Source organism: Syngnathoides biaculeatus, chromosome 16, assembly GCF_019802595.1.
Source record: "Syngnathoides biaculeatus isolate LvHL_M chromosome 16, ASM1980259v1, whole genome shotgun sequence".
Classification (NCBI taxonomy): Eukaryota; Metazoa; Chordata; class Actinopteri; order Syngnathiformes; family Syngnathidae; genus Syngnathoides; species Syngnathoides biaculeatus.
In genome coordinates this window covers 24,859,384-24,876,805 of record NC_084655.1, presented here as the reverse complement: position 1 = coordinate 24,876,805, position 17,422 = coordinate 24,859,384, and the positions used below count along the sequence as shown (strand labels likewise).

Here is a 17,422-nt window from a genome sequence, read left to right as displayed (position 1 = left end):
CGCGAGGCGGGTAAACCCTGGACAGGTCGCCGGCCAATCGCAAGGCACGCGGGGACAGACAACAGCCCCACTCACAATCACACCGACGGGGAGATTTAGAGTCAAGTTCCAGACAAGCGGGAACGGGATTTGAACCACAGCCCTCACAACCGTGAGGCCGATGCTTTACATCTGCGCCGCCGCTGTGTCGCTCCTGGCAAAACACGTGGGTGTGTTTATAGATATAAATTCATATATCGAGAGAGGGATGCAGGGAGACCATTGATGTTGTGGAATTTTTGAATCGTCCTATCGCCAAAAAGGAAGCGTCAACTCCCACGAAATATGAAATGTAAAAATGTGAAAATATTGAGAGCGCAAAATCAAAGCTGCTGTCCGTGCTGCTGAAAGTCACTCAGTGTAGCGTGTACTGCCGATAGCGTCCAGCAGAGCGCGCAAGTGCGCCAGTTTACTGATGGAAACTGAACCGCACTGCGCGCGGCCGCTAGAGGGCGGCATATTCCGTGTTTACGGTCGTGCAGGTGCAAAACAACTTGTGACGTTGATTTGTTTGCACGTTGTCTTGATTCCTTCCAAGTTTCTCAGCATGTCGCACTCATACCGAATTGTGACGGAGACTCGAATGTATCGTTGTCAATAATATTAGCGATCAAATTGAAGGATGTTTTTGATTTTCTCACGTTGTTTCCCAGCCACATCCTTCAAAGACGTCCTTTGCAGTCTGCTAACATCACGGTCCGCCTCGTTTCTATGGCAACAGGAACACCATCCCTTGCCTCCCATCGATCAGACGCGTGCGTGACCCCGACCCCCGGGGGCCGCGTAGCCCTCGGCTGAACTTGAAGGGCAGTCACTGAATGCAAAACGGGCCAATTAGCAGCTGCCATGCAAGCTCCATTCTGATTGGTGGAGCCAGAGGGGAAATGATGGACTTTCCTCACATTTATTGGCTTGTGCGGGCCTCACAGTGCGCACGTTCTCAATATTGCGCATTCAATTTTCAAATATCTTTAAATGTGATTCTTGTTTTCGTCACGTTGTCGCGTTTCTCGCGGCCACACGACAGCACGCCGGTTCCCGCCCCCGTCGACGACGGCACTATCTGAGCTGATGGCGGCAAAACGCAAGGCGCCCAAAAGCGTCTTGGCGCCGCTCAGCTCCTCGCCAAACTTTGGAATATCCGCCCATCTCATCTCAATTTTGGCTTATTGGCGTTCACATTCGAGATGTCGGACACGGCTTTTTCCGGCCGTTCCCATGCCGACCGACACCGCCGGCACTTTTGACATCAACAATGACATTTCTTTCTTTCAGACGACATGCTGATTCGCTCTAGTGCCAACTAGTGGCCAGGAGGACTTGATGACTGTCCTCTTTGTCCATTGAAAGGAGGTCCTCGCCCATCTCTGATTCTGCTGATCTCACCTTTGGCTCATTTTGCACTTGTTTTTTTTTTTTTTTTTTTTCCATTATTTTACTTTCGGGTGTCTTGTAATGTTTTTTTTTTTTTTGTCGTGCAACACGGTGGCAATATAAGCGCGGCGCCAGCAGCAGCTTCCTTCCCTCAACTCATGAATTATTCACAACGCACTATTTGGCAGCCGCAGCTAAAATTAGGAAGTGCCGCATTTTGTCTATAATTGGAAGGCGGATGGAAAGCGCTCGTTTATTATGAGGGGTGCGCGGGGGGGGGGGGGGCGCAGGTGATGCGCGTGCGTGGGACGTGACCTCCGGCGTCTGTCTTCAAGGTCAGACGAGGGCGCCTCCGTCAAGAGCGCCCGGGAGGGAAATGAATCGTCCACGTTGGCTCGTGCGTGTCATGAGAATGAAATTCGCCGTGCGCATGTGCAACTTTGATGATTTTCATGATTATGAAAGGCCGCCATCTCCGATGGGAGCGCAATCAACGCTGCCGCCGCTTGATTTTCATGCACAGCGCGAGCGCTACGAGAGACGCGTGCACGTATCGTCGCCTATCGAACTATTCCCCAATCAGGTGGTCCAAACTACGGCCCCGGGACCATTCGAGGCCCACTTTCTCGGCGGCCCGCAACTTCTTCTACAAATCTTTCCTGTTATTCACTGAAATGTTTTGCCAATTGCGTTGTTTTATGTTCACGTCGGAGCAATGACAGCCGTGCTGTGGCGCCATCTTGTGGAATCTCGTGTAGTTTGTTGAGCCACTCAAGGTGCCTGAGGGTGGTCTTCAGAAGCGCCCCCGGAGAGAAGAAGAAGAAGAAGAAGAAGAAGAAGACGATTCATCCTCCATTTTGCTTCTCTTTCTTCTAAATCGCAAAACAAAGGGTGCCAAATAAGACACGCACGACAATGATCAAATGGTTCCGGGCAGAAATTTCCTTCATAATAATCATTTATAAATCAAATAGAAAGATAACGACTTGAGAAATCAAGATGACTCCCCAAATCCGGAAATATCCCAAATAATTCTGACGTTTCCCGACACTGGTGGCTTAGTTTTAGCATGTTGGATTTTATTTCATTTTTTTATGGATGCATGCAGGGAACTTGGGTTATCTTATCACACGCGCGCGCGCGCGCACCAAATTGTGCCTCAAGTGCGCGCGCACATTCCGCAGGCCTCTCGTGGCCAGACGAGAGCCCCGCCGTGCTCACAAGTAATCAAGCAGCTGCACACGTCACGCGTGGCCGCCGAAGCTTCCAAGCGAGGCCTTGGCAACCTTTTCCGGGTGCGGCGCTCCAAGTACCCCGACGGCGTCTTCCGAGGATTTTGGGGCCACCGGAGTAGCAACTTCTTCTTCTTCGCGAATGTTCCGTTAACGAGCGAAGGATCCAAATCGCTCAGGTGCAACGTTTTGGCTTCGTCTGCAACCTCCCAAAGCGCACCTGCACGATGCCAGACGCCAGCCGAGCAGGTCGTGGGACTTGGATGGACTCGAGTCGGCCACGGTCTGTCGTCACTATGGTGAGTCTTTTGTTTTGGAAAGAAAAATGTGGGAAGGACGACTTGTGCCCAGTGAGCAAGTCAATGTTTTATCACACGTCTGGATGACAAAACCCCCAACTGGCTAAATTGAGCTGAGCTAGCATCGATTGACCGCTTTGCTGGTCCACACGTAAGAGACGAAGCCAAAGGCGACGGAAGATGGCAGTTTTTAGCGTAGACATTTGCAGCGAGATTCCACTTTGAGGAGGTTTCAATGAAGCGGCAAGTCCGCCATGTTGGATGTGGCGCAAGTCAACGGGGGGGGGGGGGGGGGGGACTTTCAAAAGCCGCCAAACATGTCACGGGACACGAACCCTGTTTACATATATTCTTACACATGAACACGTATTAGTAATAAGAACAGTAGTATGTTTGCATTTCATAGTCTTAAGTTGTTGCTCTTTTTTTCGAGGTGGCAATCCATTTTATTGTGTTTTTTTTTTTTTTTTTTTTTTTAAATTTGGACTCAACACATGTGACCGAACAAGATGGCGTCACTTAAATGACGACTTCCGACTCGGTTGACCGAAGGAACGACTCGAATTGACGTCGCTCGCTCGAAGTTTGGCGCCGATTCTGCTCGTCTTGCTGGATTTATTTCTGCGGTACTCTGGGCCCTTCTCGACACCCGAAGGTGACGACGAGCGACTTTCTGGCGACCTTTCCATATTTGACTTTGCGGCGCCTTCGCGGCATCCAATTGACCCCGACGTTCCCGTATCAGGCTTCGAGTTTCGTGGCGTCCTAAACGTCCGGCGCAGCGGAAGGTCACGTGACCGGCGCGGAACCGGAACGGCGGACTTCCGGTGTTTGCTGCGCTTGATGACGCGATTGAAGCGCAAATGTTTCAAATCGTTTTTTTTCCTCCCCGCGATACGATTCGTGCGCGTAAACAAAGAAAGCCGAGCCTTAACGTCGGCTGTCGTCGTCTTTGCTGAAACGCTGAACGTTCCCTTCCGTCCCCCGTTCGAGCGAGCGAGGCGGAATCGCTCGGAGACGATTTCAAAATGATGCGGATTATTTTTTTGTCGTGAAGCGGGTCGCTCGCGCTTCCGCCGGCCTGTCGAGCGGCAGGTGAGCCGGACCCTTTTCGAAATGTCCGCTTTGTGTTGGCGCGGCGTCGGCAAATGGCCTTTTGGAAGGCTTTCGCCGATTCGTTTCCGTTTTTGAGGCCATTAACACGGAGAGCTCCAATGAGTCCCATCAGAAGAAATGCACAATAAAGCGGCTCTGCGGATGGCAGGATTGACGTTTTTCTCTTGCTGTTGTTTTTCTGGCGTGCTCTTGCATTTCCTCTCTTTCTTCACCCCTCCCTCTCGCACGGTCTTTCAAATGTCACCCCCTTTTTCCACACGGGCACACGCGAGTATTTTTGCAGCTTTGGCGAGTGTCCGACCCCCCCCCCCCCCCCCCCCGTCCCCCCGACCCTCACCCTCGCCTCCAAGCTAATTCCATTATACCGTCCCGACTGGAGGGAAGACGAGCTGTCTTCTAATTGCTTTCTTATCCCCCCGAGTCCCCATCACTCTCCCCCAGCGCCACCCTTCACCCCCGCTCCCTTTGGCCCGCCCCCTCGCCCCGCGTGCACTCTCAACATGGCAGCGAGCGTGCGGCAGTGGGGAGAGGGGAGAGAGAGAGAGAGAGAGGGAGGGAGGGAGGGAGGGTGGGGGGGGGGGTACGAGAGGCAGCCGCCGCCGTCAGGCATCCTCGTTGCCATTTGCAGCCTTGGCAGCGCAAGGCGAACGGAGCCCGCGTCCGTCGGCTCATCGCGACCTCGGCAGAGGACGAGCGGACGGCGAAGGACGCCCGACGCGTTGGCGGCGCAGAGGAGGGTTCGGCTTTAACAGGTACCGCCGTTTTTTTTCTCCTCTGCGTGCGTCCGTCTTGGAGGGCCGGCGTCACGGCACGGCACCTGCCCGGAGCCCGACTCCCCCCCCCCCGCGTCACTTGCAGACGGACGCGACGCGCAACTTTTGCGGTGCCAAAAACGGGGCAACGACGACGGCGGCGGCGGCTGACTTTGCGTATTGCGTAAGGGGACGGACGCGCGCGGATCGCAATGCAGCGAAGAAGGTTTTGTCTTTGGAGACTTCCTTTTGGGCTCTTCCAGTCGGGTTAGTCGCGCCGCTTCTTGTCCGCGCGCATCGGTCGTGCCGTGAAAGGGAAGACTGCAGCGTCACCGTGGACTTAACCGGACGCTTCCGACGGCCTGGGGTGGGGGCGCACGCCTCCAAATGTGGCGAAAGGGTTGGAGTGAGTGTGCGATGGCGCACGAGAGGCTGAGAGGTGACACGAGCGCGCGCTGCAATGACCAACGGGAAGCACTCCACCTTTTGATTTTGATTTTGGTTTTTTGTTCGGGGCCTCCTTCTGCTGGAGATGTTTTCAAATGATAGCGCCGTTAACGCTGACTGGACTTTTTCTTTCTTTTCTTCTTTTTGGCTGAAGTTTTCCTCTTTCTATCTTCGTGTCTCTCCCGCATGACGCCAGCCGACGAAAGGAAGCTGACGCCGATGGAAATTGCGGGACGAGGCGAGCGTCGTCGAAGTCGGCTTGGGGTTCTCGGCGCTTTCGGTCGAGCGGCGAGGCCCCCCGTCGGGCAGCTTTTTCTCGGGGGCGTGTGCGCAATGATCGGGAAAGGCCTCCTGAAATTGCCGTTCGCTGGCCACGCTTTGCATATTTAACTTTTCTCGCCTTTCTGTCGCGGAAATAATTAGCTGTCGTGGTGCTTCTTTTTTTCAGTCTCCTCTTGATTGCTCTTATTTTTCTTTTTTCTTTTTTTTTTTTTAAACGACATGGGCGTCTTCCCTGCACTTTGTGCATTTCCTCGGACCGAGTCCCTGCCCGGCTAATTGGCCCGGAGGCTTGCGGTCGTATGCGGGGGGAAAAATGGTTGTCGTTCATTAAAAAGAGGAAGGCCGGACACGACACGAGCCGAGCCGAAGGAGCCACCGGAGCGTGGCGTTGCTATCAAAACGTCGCTAATGAACGCGGGCGGCGCGCAACATGGCGTCCGTAAAGATGCTGTCATGTAGGAAATGAAAATTGGGAGTCGTTTCCGCTTTGGAGTCAGCCAGCCAGCCAGCCTATCTCCAACGTCTCAGCTGCAAGCAGGAAGAGCCAACTTGGGGGAACTCCTTCCGGGTCCGTTTTAAGATTCTGCTGTTTGATCTTGAAAGGTTTCACCTTGCCTTCTAGAATATTTATATATATATATATATATTGCACATACATACATATAGATATAGATACCCCAAAACATGCATTTTTTTTTTTTGTCCAATATGCAAATATAATCACTGTAAAGTCCCCTTTGTAGCTTACTATGTATATATGCATCGATTTTCTTAGCTGCTTATCCTCACGAGGGTCACAAGAGTGCTGGAGCCTATCCCATCAAGGTGACTAACGACAGTTGGATTCCCCAAGAGGTCAGCTGGGGGCGCTAGCGAGTTTCATTTGCTTGGCATCACCAATTCAAAAAGTTTCAAAAAAGAAACTTGAATGGGAACCACCTGGTCTCGTCCAACTCTTAATGGTCTTAACTTGCAACTTGCCAGTTTTTGGTCAAATGTATTGTTTGGTTTTGTTTTTCTGGTCGTGAGAATTTGAGTTCCAACCACCAGATGGCAGCCAAAACTTGCGGTCGTGTTCCCAAAAGACGCTTTGGGCCGTTTGTTGCCACTCCCCAGCTTAAAAACTTAAATATTCACCATACAACAGAGGAAATGATGTTGTATTTAGCCAAATGCCTCCTAACGTAATCATCTCATTGCCAATGAAAAAGACCACAGACGGGCTAACCAAACTAGCATTGAAGTTGCGGCATTACAAAAGTAATAAGTGACAAATCATTGAGCTCAAACAGTGTCCGAATACACGAAGACGGGCAGTACAACAATAATCACGCAGATATATTATTTATCCTCCGTGTGGAATTACTGCGGATGAGGTTTTGTGCTGCCCCCTGGTGGCCAAGTCATGCACACCAGCACAATCTGCTGAATTTTATTTTGTGACATCATAGTTTTCTCATAGCACACTTTTGGAAAATTCTGAGGTTGCAGGTTCAAATCCGGTCTGGCCTGTATGGCCTTTGCACGATCTTTCCTCCCACACCGTGTAAACGTTCCTCGGAGATCCTAAATTGCCCCCAGGTGTGACGATTGTGAGTGCAAAAGTCCCCCCCCCCCCCCCCCCCCCCCGATGCGCTTTGCGATTGGCTTCGTGGCGTACGCCGCCTCCCGCCCGAAAATGGCCGCGCTATGGAAATGGGATAGATGGACGCTATTGTTCTTATTTCAAAACAAATGACAAAGATTTTTGCGTTGGTGTTTTTCGGCGGGTGTAACAGATTAACGGCATTTTAATACATTTGAATTGGGAAAGATGATTTGAAAGTTTTGAGCCAATCGTGTGCTCATTTAACAAAATACACGAGTCGATCAAGCTTTTATATCGCTTGCTTGAATCGCTGTGAGATTTTTGCAATGTAAAATACGCGCTTGGGCTCGATAAAGGTTGGGAAACGCGGAAGGAATCGATTAAGAGGCGCGTCTCGGTCCAGCTCGGGACGGACGGAGGGAGGGAAAGATGGAGGGAAGGAAGGAAGGAAGAGGAGAAGCGCATCTGTATGCCGCTTACAGTGTGGCGCCTGTTCGATTTGGGGGCCGGGGTGGGGGGGGGGGGGGTTGTTGCCGAGGCAAAACGAATCTGGCCGCCTTCTGGGTTGTCCTCAATTGGTGCGAACGAAGTCAAGTCCCCGGAACGGTTTCATTTGGACGAGGAGCTCTTTTGCTTCGCCGCAATCTCAAAGCAGGCCGCTTTGGAACGGTGCTGCTAATGGGGGGGGGGGGGGGGGGGGGGCATCCAGCGGTGTTTGGGGCCATCTGGGCTTAATGAAGAGTTTCCGATCAAATGTCTCTCATTAGGGCTTAATGAACAAGATGATGCTGAGAAGCGAGCGAGCGAGGCCACCGTTGGGCTGGGACTGCTTACTGCTTTTTACATTTCAAAGGAATTTTGAAAAGCTGACCGAGGCCTCTGCAAGCTCGGCGGCGCGGCGTGTGACGCGTTCGCAAACAACGGCACATCCGTCGGCGGTCCTCGCTTGGATGGCGGCAGTGCTCGCGTTTTGAAGAGCGCAGTCGACGCAAAGGCAATATCTGCTAGCTTTCTATCTATTGGTAAGGTCCTCCATCGTAGTATTCATTTCAGATTTTTTTTTTTATTTTTTGTTCTTTGTTGATGAAGTTTTGACACTTTTTAAACCTTCCGTTACACATTCGATCTTGATGAATCGATTGCCATTGACCCAAACCCAAAAAGAATTGACGTCATAAAAATGATGGCGCAGTTCGTCGGTGGGCAGCGTCTTTTCGCGTTCGAATCGGGGCACACTTGCCGCACCTCCCATAAAAAGAACAGCTTGCGCCAACCTCGTCTTTGAGCAACCGCTAAAGTTACGCAACACGAGCGATCGCAAGACGAGGCAGACCCAAAATCAAGCAGGCAGACAAACTCGAGAACAACCACAAAGACGATCCACGGCGACGACGACACCTTCCTGAGCCGCGATCAGAGAAAACAAATCCGACTGCGATGGAAACGGAGAAAAACGCAATTTGCGCTGACGGTTTTGAAACGTCGCTTTTGGGCCGGGAAAGCAAAACTCCAACCTCGAATTGTTCGGGGATGCGCCCAACATCATTGCGCTTCCTTTCCAAGAAGATTAACGCCATCCCATATTGAGCGGCGCCGTTGCTAGGCTGCACGCATCCGGCACACGCGTCCTTCGCTCGCTCGACTGCCTCCGTGCGACGGACGCCGCCTGTGAATTGGTTTCCATGGCAACCGGCGGCCGGCGGAGGGCCGCTCTCCTGCGCGATCTGAAAGCGGGCGCGGGCCGGGTGCCGGCCTCCGGTGCCAGAATCACAACGGTACCAATGTCGCTTCTCAAGCGTTTGGTCACAAAGTTCAACCTGAAACAAGAAGTACTTGGCTGGTCAAGTACCGACATGACGACAAGCTTCAAAATAGTCGGCCCGAGCGTTCAACTAAAACACGACGCGGAGCTTTTATTTCGAAAGAGTCCATCGGAGGTGTGATTGTAAGCCAAGTTAACGGTAAAAAAAAAATGGACAGTAGATAGAACGGGGCAACGGGGCGGTGGAAGACTGGTTAGACCGTCTGCCTCAGGGTTCTCAGGACCTGGTCTAGCCCCCGGCGGGCCGGTTTTGGGCCACGGGTCATATGTTTGACACCTCTGACCTAAGCAACACTTGATTTGCTTTAGCGGTTCACAAAAAAAGGTGATGGGCGCAATATTCTTTCTCTGCTTTGGTTTATTTTTGTTTAAGTGGCTGACCTATATTTGCTTGTGGGCCCCCCCGGCCCCTCCTACACACATACGGACGTGCTAAGCGAGCTGCACTTTAGCCGCTAAGCTCTGCCGAATTAGCCGCAGCGCAGGGAGGCAAAAACACAAACGAGACGCGCGAGGCGTCCGCGTCGGCTGGCCGAGGTGCGCCCGCCTCGTGCCCTCTGACCCCTGCCAACGACCTCGTTGGTCGTGCGGGAAACACTCAGCTGAGGCTCGGGGGAAGGAGAAACGTGATTAATTGACTCTGATTCCAATGCGATATTGTCAATTACGGGGCTGCGAGTGCTCCAGCTGACCGAGTCACTTGGTTGTGAAACTCTTCTTTGTGTCCTTGTGTCTGTATGACTGTATTGTACCGAAGGCACCAAGCGGCGCTGCAGTCTGCGTAATCCGATCAAAGATTCGATCGTGACGCTTGTTCACGATTTTCGATCGCTCCTGCGTCCGCATTTCGGGTCAAGTTCCGCCAATCGTGAATTTGCTTGCGGGCGCTCCGCCCACGTATGTTCGCCAATCCGTGATGGCTGAAGTGCGCAGGCGCTCACCGTCGTCAGGTCTCACCTGCAGCCGGGAGCGTACCAAAAGAGGTGTGCAGAGCGCTTACGAGGGGATGGAGGGAGGGAGGGAGGGAGGGAGGGATGGATGGAGGAGGGGGAGGGCGCTGACGAGGCTTTGTAAAGCCGTGGCGATGTTGAATGAGATTTCTGCCAGTCAAAAATCACCTTGCGGCCCAGGCTAATTGCTGGTTTACAAAGAAAAAGCTCAGTGAGATTCTATTCTTTTTTTTTTTTTTTTTTTTTTTTTTTTTTTTCCAAGGGTGTTGTGCTGCAAAATTCTCCCGAGAAAACAAAAACCTCCTTGCTTTGGTCCTTAATCACAAGCAATTTCTCCGAATGTGTTTATTTTCTGGGCTGTCCTGCTTTCCCCTTTTCCGCGTTTGATGTTTTCTGTCCAATCATGTTGCAGCTCGTACGTGTTGCCACGTGAGCGAAATCTGCCCGGTCGCTCCCCCATCTTGGTTCTCTCGAACCGATCGTTTGAGCCGGCCTCCGATTGGCTGCTTTGAGCGAGTTTGACCAGCAAAACACGGCGGCGACACATGAAGACATTTCATATGAATTTGAATTCATTCTTGAGCGTCTGTAGTGATGATGACATATTTTACTAATATTGTCGTGTTTTGTTTTCCTGGCTAAATATTTCTCCCGCTGTGCTCCAGATAATCCGCGGCACATTTGTGAGCTGCTCCGTTGCGCGTTTGTACCCGAGGTCGCCTTTTCTAAAAATCCGCTGAGGTCGGCGAGCGCGAACGTGCGGATTTTGGGGGAGGAGCTTGATACTCTGGATTGCTGCAATGTTCGCTGCACCCGCATAATATAATAACATTCAGCAAAACTGCAAATAGGCGAGATGGCGGGCCAGCGCTCAGCACGTCTCCCGGTTCCGTTCGATTGCGGGTTGAATTTTCACATTTTCGCCTGAGTGCGAATGTTGTCCGTCTCCGTGCGCCCTGCCTGCGATTGGCTGACGAGCAGTTGAGGGCGTGTCCGGCCTCCTGCCCGACGACAGCTGGGATAGCCGTGACCCTCGTGAGGATAAGCTTCTCTGAAAATGCATGGCCGGATGTTTTTCCTTCCTGCTCCTCATCCTCATCCAGCCTGGCTCCTCTCTTTCGTCCTGGTCTTCATCCCCGTCCGTCTCCCCCCTTTTGGCCATCCGCCCCACCCCGCCCCCTTTTTTTGCACTTCATTAGCGACTGCGCTCTTTTTTTTTTTTCTTTTTTTAATCGCCCCCGCCCCCCGCCCTCCAGCACGCTCGGCCGATTCCCGACTCGTTTTAAACGCGCCGTCGCTGTTCTTTCGTTGGGCTCGCATGATGTCATCGGCGAGGTTAGCGGCGGAGGCGCGAATGCGTCATGGAGGAAAGATTTTGGGTGCAGGGTGGTGACTTTAATGCTGATAAAGTTGAATCAGAAGAAGAATTGATAATATTGCCGATAGTGGATGATGTTAATAAAAAAAAAAAACAACAAAAAAAAAAAAAACCTGCAAAATATCGAAGATGAGGGAGTATTAGGGGTGTTGGGCAAAATGTTGGAGCCATTATGACATTATTATCCTAAAATAATCACTATTCTCAAATGTTGACTTCATTCTTATAAAATTACAAGTTTATTCCTGTAAAATGTGGACAATTTTTTTGTCACGTCGACAGGCAACAAACAAACAAAATCAGAAATTTTAAATATAAGTTCAAAAACGAGGCCCTCTTTTTCATTTTTCCAAATAAAATATCAGCAATTCTTTTTACTTTGCGTGTACGAAATAGAAATCTATCTGTGACATTATTAGCATAAAATAATACAAATGAGCTCATCTTGTTTTTGTTTGCGTGCCCCAAGTATGTATTTCTTTGTCATCATGAAATGATGGCTTGAGCAGTTTCTTTGGATATGATCTGGCGTCTGGCCAATTTTGCGCTTTGACTTGCGTGCAAAATTATAAGCTACGCATTTCAACAGGTCGCCAGACGGTGGCGCAATCTTCCTTTACTGCCGAAAGTTCACTCGAAGCCGAAACCTCAAACTAAGAAATTGCCGTGTTGTGTATTCAAAACGACTACAAGTAGCTTCATGCTAACGCGCGAGGCGACACACCAAAGATGGGCTAACCCCGTTACAAGCCTTTAAGAACAACAAAAACTGAGCAGAAATGTCGGAGCAACGTGTTGACAGACAATAAAATCAAAATCCCGAATTTTTTTTTTTATCCTTTGTGAAAAATAGTTTACGCTAGCATAGTTTACAGAGTCGACTGCGAAACTCTTCTTAGTGTGTGTCTCGGCATTTACGTTATACTGCCCCCGGCTGGCCGAGAAGGAGCATAGAAGAGATTGAATTCTTCACATTCTATTTTATATTTAATATTGCTATTCTTCTTTAAGAAAAGAGGAATTGCATTTTCGTTCTTTTTGACATCCAACGGTTTTGATTGTGAGTGGTCGGTGAGCAAATTCTATACCTAGAGAACATTAGTACGTATAATACTATCTTCATATCCCAAAACGCATCGTATCGATACGGTTGTTGGCGGAGCCGTACAACGACCGCTTTTGAGTGAAGAGAATCACGTGAGCGCCGCCCCCCCCCCCCCCCCCCCCCTTCGGTCGCTCGTTTGGCTGCGGCGTAGATAATCGGGTGACGTGCCGCGTCTCCGCCTGCTCGCGTCCGTCCGTGCGGCGAAGAAGGCAACCTTCCCGCCCTCCGTGGTCGCCGGCGATGACGAGCTGCCTCTCCGCAGCCGCTTCTTCCTCTATTTTTATCGTCGCCGCGCACGCACGCACATTGCGTCTGTCTGTCCTTGGGTGTCTGCAGCCAGCTGTGTCTTCGGGCCATTAGCGGCCCCCCCTTCCTCCTTCCATCCATTTTCCCCATCACCGATTTTCCGGCCGACCCCCCACCCCACCCCCCACCTCTCCCTCCGTCCTTCCGTCCTTCCGTCCCGGCAAAACGGCGTCGCGCCAAGCCGCTGCGCCAAACGTCCGCGTGCACCGTTTTGGACGGCGACGCGTCGTTAATCCCAAAAGCGTCAGAAAGGTCGCAGTGGACGACCTCGGCCTCTTCCTTCGGCGCCCTCCTCACGTGATGCAAAAGCGACGCTCACCTTCACTCGTCATAATTTAAGCCGCTGATTGGTTTTCCGCATTTTGACGCCAAGGTGGGACGCGTTTGGCCCTCCCTCCCGAGCGAGCGAGCGCGGAAAGCGGGGCCCTCGGAGCCTTTCCGAGGTGGCAAAAGGACTAAAGTGGAAGTGCAGACGCAGATGGAACTCTTTTTTTTTTTTTTTTTTTTTTTTTTTTTTTTCTCCCCCTTCAGTAAAAGAAGCGCAGAAGTCCTGCTTCCTTCCCTCCGAGTGGGGATTGCGAGGAAGAAAATCAAGAAAGGGAAGCGGCAGTAAAACGGGCCAAAATGCGGACGAGGCCTCGTTGAAGCAAATGCGAGAGGTTGAAAGCTGCGGAGCGAGGCGCTCTCCTTTCTCCAGAACCTTCTGTGACGCTCTCCGAGCCCGCAAGGAGGTTCCTCTCAGTCCGCAAGAACGGAGGTTTGTCGCTCCCGCGCATTTTGCCGGCGATGACGGCAAGCGAGCGTCACCGTTTCAAACGCGGCTACTGCATGAACCATCCCTGCCTTCAAATCCCACTTTGACCCGTGGATCGGAATCGGTCGCTGTCGGCTGCTTGAATGTTTCCTAGCTGAAATCTTTTGTTCCGCGCCTCACCTCGACCTCTTATCCACAATGGGAGTGTACAAAGTTCCTATTTGCACTTCCCAGCACCGGAAAGCTTCGGCATCTCAATCGCAAGCGGCGCCGAACGAAGTGGGCGGGGCTACTTTGCAATCGACAGCAGGAGAATCACGCCGGAGACTGACAAAAATTTTTCATGACATCACCAGATTTCTTTCCTTGAAGGTCCACTTCCTGCCATCCGTTGCCGCCGCCCCCCCCCCCCCCCCCCTATTGATGAAATATTCAACGTCGGCTTGAAATTCTGCTGTACGCTGTTGCACTTCAATATGCAAATGAGGACTCCGTGAAGGGGGCGGGCAGTTCCCGTGTCTCTGTTGCCATGGAAACCTTTCATCAACATACACGCATAGTGAGGACGTGCGGCGCAAGAGCTGAAATGACCTCCCAGCGCCCTTGAGAGGATGTTCGTGTGGGGGGGGGTGGGGGGGGGGCGCAAAAGACTGGAGGTGTCCGCTGCCTTTAAACACTCTGGCATCACGCGCACACACTTCCCCACTTCCTCCCCCGCGTCCATGTTTGTGCGGCCCCGTCTAATCACAGTGACAGCAGAGCGGCTCCCCGCCACCACGCAGGCGACAACACGCGCATTTCATACGCTCGGCGTGTTTTCCTCCCTCTTTGGCGCACGCGCAGTCGGCAACGCTAGCGTCGGCTCGCTCTCGCCGCACGTTACTCGGGGGACATTTTTAGGTCAGGGGGATGTCACCGCATCTCGCAAATTTGTGTGTTTGACCTTCAGGATGTTTAGGAACAAAATTCCGACATTTGATTGTGCAACGACGACGGCGGCGATTTGTCGCCGTGTCCGTTTTGCTGCCGTTTTGGATTTTGCGGCCCGAAGCAGGTGACGAGCTCTCGACCCGAGTCGCCGCTCGCCGTTTTCATGAGCCGGGGGGACGTTAGCTCCACCATAAACGGTGGCTCGCGTGATATTGAGGGGGGGGGGGGTCGAACATGCCCACACGTGTTGGAGCGTAACAGCGATAGTCAAATGAGCATCAGGCAGATGGCGGCGCGGCGATTGGGCCGATTGAGGGGAAACGGGAAGGCCGCCTCCGGGCCCGGCGGCTTATCGCCTCCACGCACGCGTGCGACTCGGCGGACGTGCGCTCGTATGCGGCAAGCAAAGTTTGCCGGAGCGCCGACGCGTTAACGCACGTTGAGTCGCGACGTGTTGCAAAGCAAATCTTCACCCAGCATTTACAAAATATCGGTCAATCAAGGTAAAGAAAGTCATGGCAAGAAATTTGCAGGTGGGGCACGGCCCCGCGTTGGGCTAAGACGGATTCTTCCGTGCGCTGCGAGCAAAACGCTGCGCAACTTTCACCTCCTGCCGGTCCAATCAGTGACGTATTCTGGAGCACGATTGGTCACTTTAAACCGCTCCCTTTGCACGATTGTCGTTGGACCGGTCGAGAACGGGAACCGCCGACGGCGAAGGGCAAGCTTAGCATAATGGGGGGGTTGATGCAACTCTTAACTGTCTTCTTCTTGTAGGGAATCGTTCCTGTTAGCTGAACGTTTCTTGTTCTGAATGTGGTACCGGGCCGACACCGACTGCCAGAGACAAATTCCTCGTGTGTCGTTACACACTCTAGCGTCAGCTGACCGACCGTCTTGAAGGCGGCGTTTATATGACGAGCACTAGTGTGACATGTTTTCGTGAAATGGGTCTCGGCCTCGGACGCATCTCGTGGGCGCGAGGACGCCAAGGTGACCTTGGCCCGTTTCTGCATCTAACGGAGCCTGGAAAGGCCCCCACGTTTCCACATCGGTCGCGGACCGCGCTCCGACCTCGACTCCTGTCGGCGTATTCTGCCTCCCCCTGGAGCACATTTCTTCCCGGGGAGGGGGGCGGGGGGACGCACCGACGAGCTCTGCCGTCTCCGCAGCGTTCCTGCCGCATATCCAATCTCGCTCGTTCTCTGCTTCACTCTCAAATTTCCATTTCAGGACGAATGCAGCCGTACACCTCAAATGTCACATTGCGCAGCAAGCTGTTTGACGGTTAGACGCGACCCCCCCCCCCCCCGCCCCCCCCGCCCCCCACTCCTCCCTCCCTCCCTCCCTTCCTTCCCTTCCCTCTTGCGCTGATTGGCTGAGGTTTCTGCACGCTTTCAGAACAGGTAAAAAACAAAGCTAAACATCAGTTCTCGGCAGTGACGAAGCAAAGGACTCCCCCGCCACGGAGCAGCTTCACGCGCTTCACGTTTAGCCCTACGGACGTTCCCCTAAATCCTCCAAACGAAGACAAGTACGCCTGCTTTTGTGCACGTGACGATGTAAACGCCTCTATCTCAGGAAATAAAAATACACGCCGTCGCCCTCAGGAGTCGATCTCGGCTAAGCCCGAGCGAAGGAGGCGCTAAACGCCTACCGACGCTTGTCAGTCCTCAACGAGCGACATGGCTGGTTTAAAAGCAAAAAAAAAAGACCAATCATAGGGTTGCAGAGGAGAACACATTTTCCAATTTTAATTGAATGATTCCTTCGTTATCCCTCCATTGATGACGCGTACGGCAGTAAAATGGGGCAAAAAGCAAGAGCAAACTTGAGCAGTTCAGCATCATTTTAAAGCAGCCTGAGACAAACATGGCCAACTTGCTTCCTACTTCTGGAGCTAAAGATAGATTTTTTTTTTTTTTTTTTAATTAGGATGAAAGAAGCACGATCGGCAACCCGAAGGCGGCACTTGCTCTTTCCATTCCTGTTGTAAGGCGGCGCAAATATCAGCCCCAATCAAGGCATTTTTTTTTTTTTTTCTCCTTCGGGGTGCATGAAGGCCCCCGGAACTGAAAATGGTGTCGCGTGATCACCTTTGCGCCTGTGAAACTGTGGAACTTTCTAGATCTGTCGGGTCTCGATCGCTCATTGCGATTCTCCGTCGCCGCCGGCCGATTTTATAAAAAAAAAAAAAAATCCGCAAAGGCACGAGCGGCACGAAACGGCGGATTAGAGGCTCGCTTAGTCTGCATGAAATCCCTTTTTCCTCTCGCGCCCTACAAAGCGAAGACGGCAATCGGCCACATGATAGCGAGCCAAGGAGGGAGGGAGGGAAAATCTCCCGTCGTTCCTCACGCGTCGGCTTCCGACTCCCCCGCGCCGACCGGCCGAGATGTGACATCGCCGTTTATCAACGCGGGAAGCTTTTCTCCGGCTCGCTCCCTTCATCCTTGTTTACCGACGGCAGGAGAGGCGGGGGCCCAGGCGGCGGCAACGGCGGCAAGAAGCCACGTCGGCCTCCGAGCCCGCCATTGTCTCGCCCGCAGGACTGCCAGGCTGCGGCCCCGTCGGAGAGAGAGAGCGAGCGAGCGAGCGAGATGGTTGCCATGGTTACCTCCCGGGAGACGCGAGCGCTCTTGTTTATCTGTCGGCGTGGACGACTTCTCCTCAAGTGATGCTCCCGACTGCTTTCTGTGGAAACAAAGCCAAATGAACGGCAAATCCTTTTCACATTTCACGCTCAGAACAGGACATTTGGGCCAGTTTGCCTCCCGGTCGAAAAGAACATTCTTTCGATCCGCAACTTTGATACGTGCAAGGTCATTTTGCCAAGATCATCACCCATGTGATGATTTACTACATAAATCGCAGATGGCGCTCACCAAATTGTTGCGCTCTTCTCCATCGAACTCAAGTTTGACCCCAACTAGCCACAATCCCAGTTCGAGCGAAGGAGATCTACAGAACCTTTTCCCGTATCGTCAACTGAATAACGCAACTCGGCAAACTTGGAAACCGGAATCTTAAGAAGTTGAGCTTGAAAAT

General features: G+C 52.3%; 1 protein-coding gene across 1 annotated transcript in view; it reads left to right on the top strand.

Moving 5' to 3' along the window:
• The first annotated feature begins 2,274 nt into the window (after positions 1 to 2,274).
• The window catches only part of LOC133514030 (retinoic acid-induced protein 1), a 41,406-nt gene continuing 26,258 nt past the window's right edge, over positions 2,275 to 17,422 (top strand). Inside the window, 1 exon segment of the mRNA XM_061845257.1 lies at positions 2,275 to 2,944. Coding sequence (XP_061701241.1) covers positions 2,873 to 2,944 — 72 coding nt within the window. The 5' untranslated portion in view covers positions 2,275 to 2,872.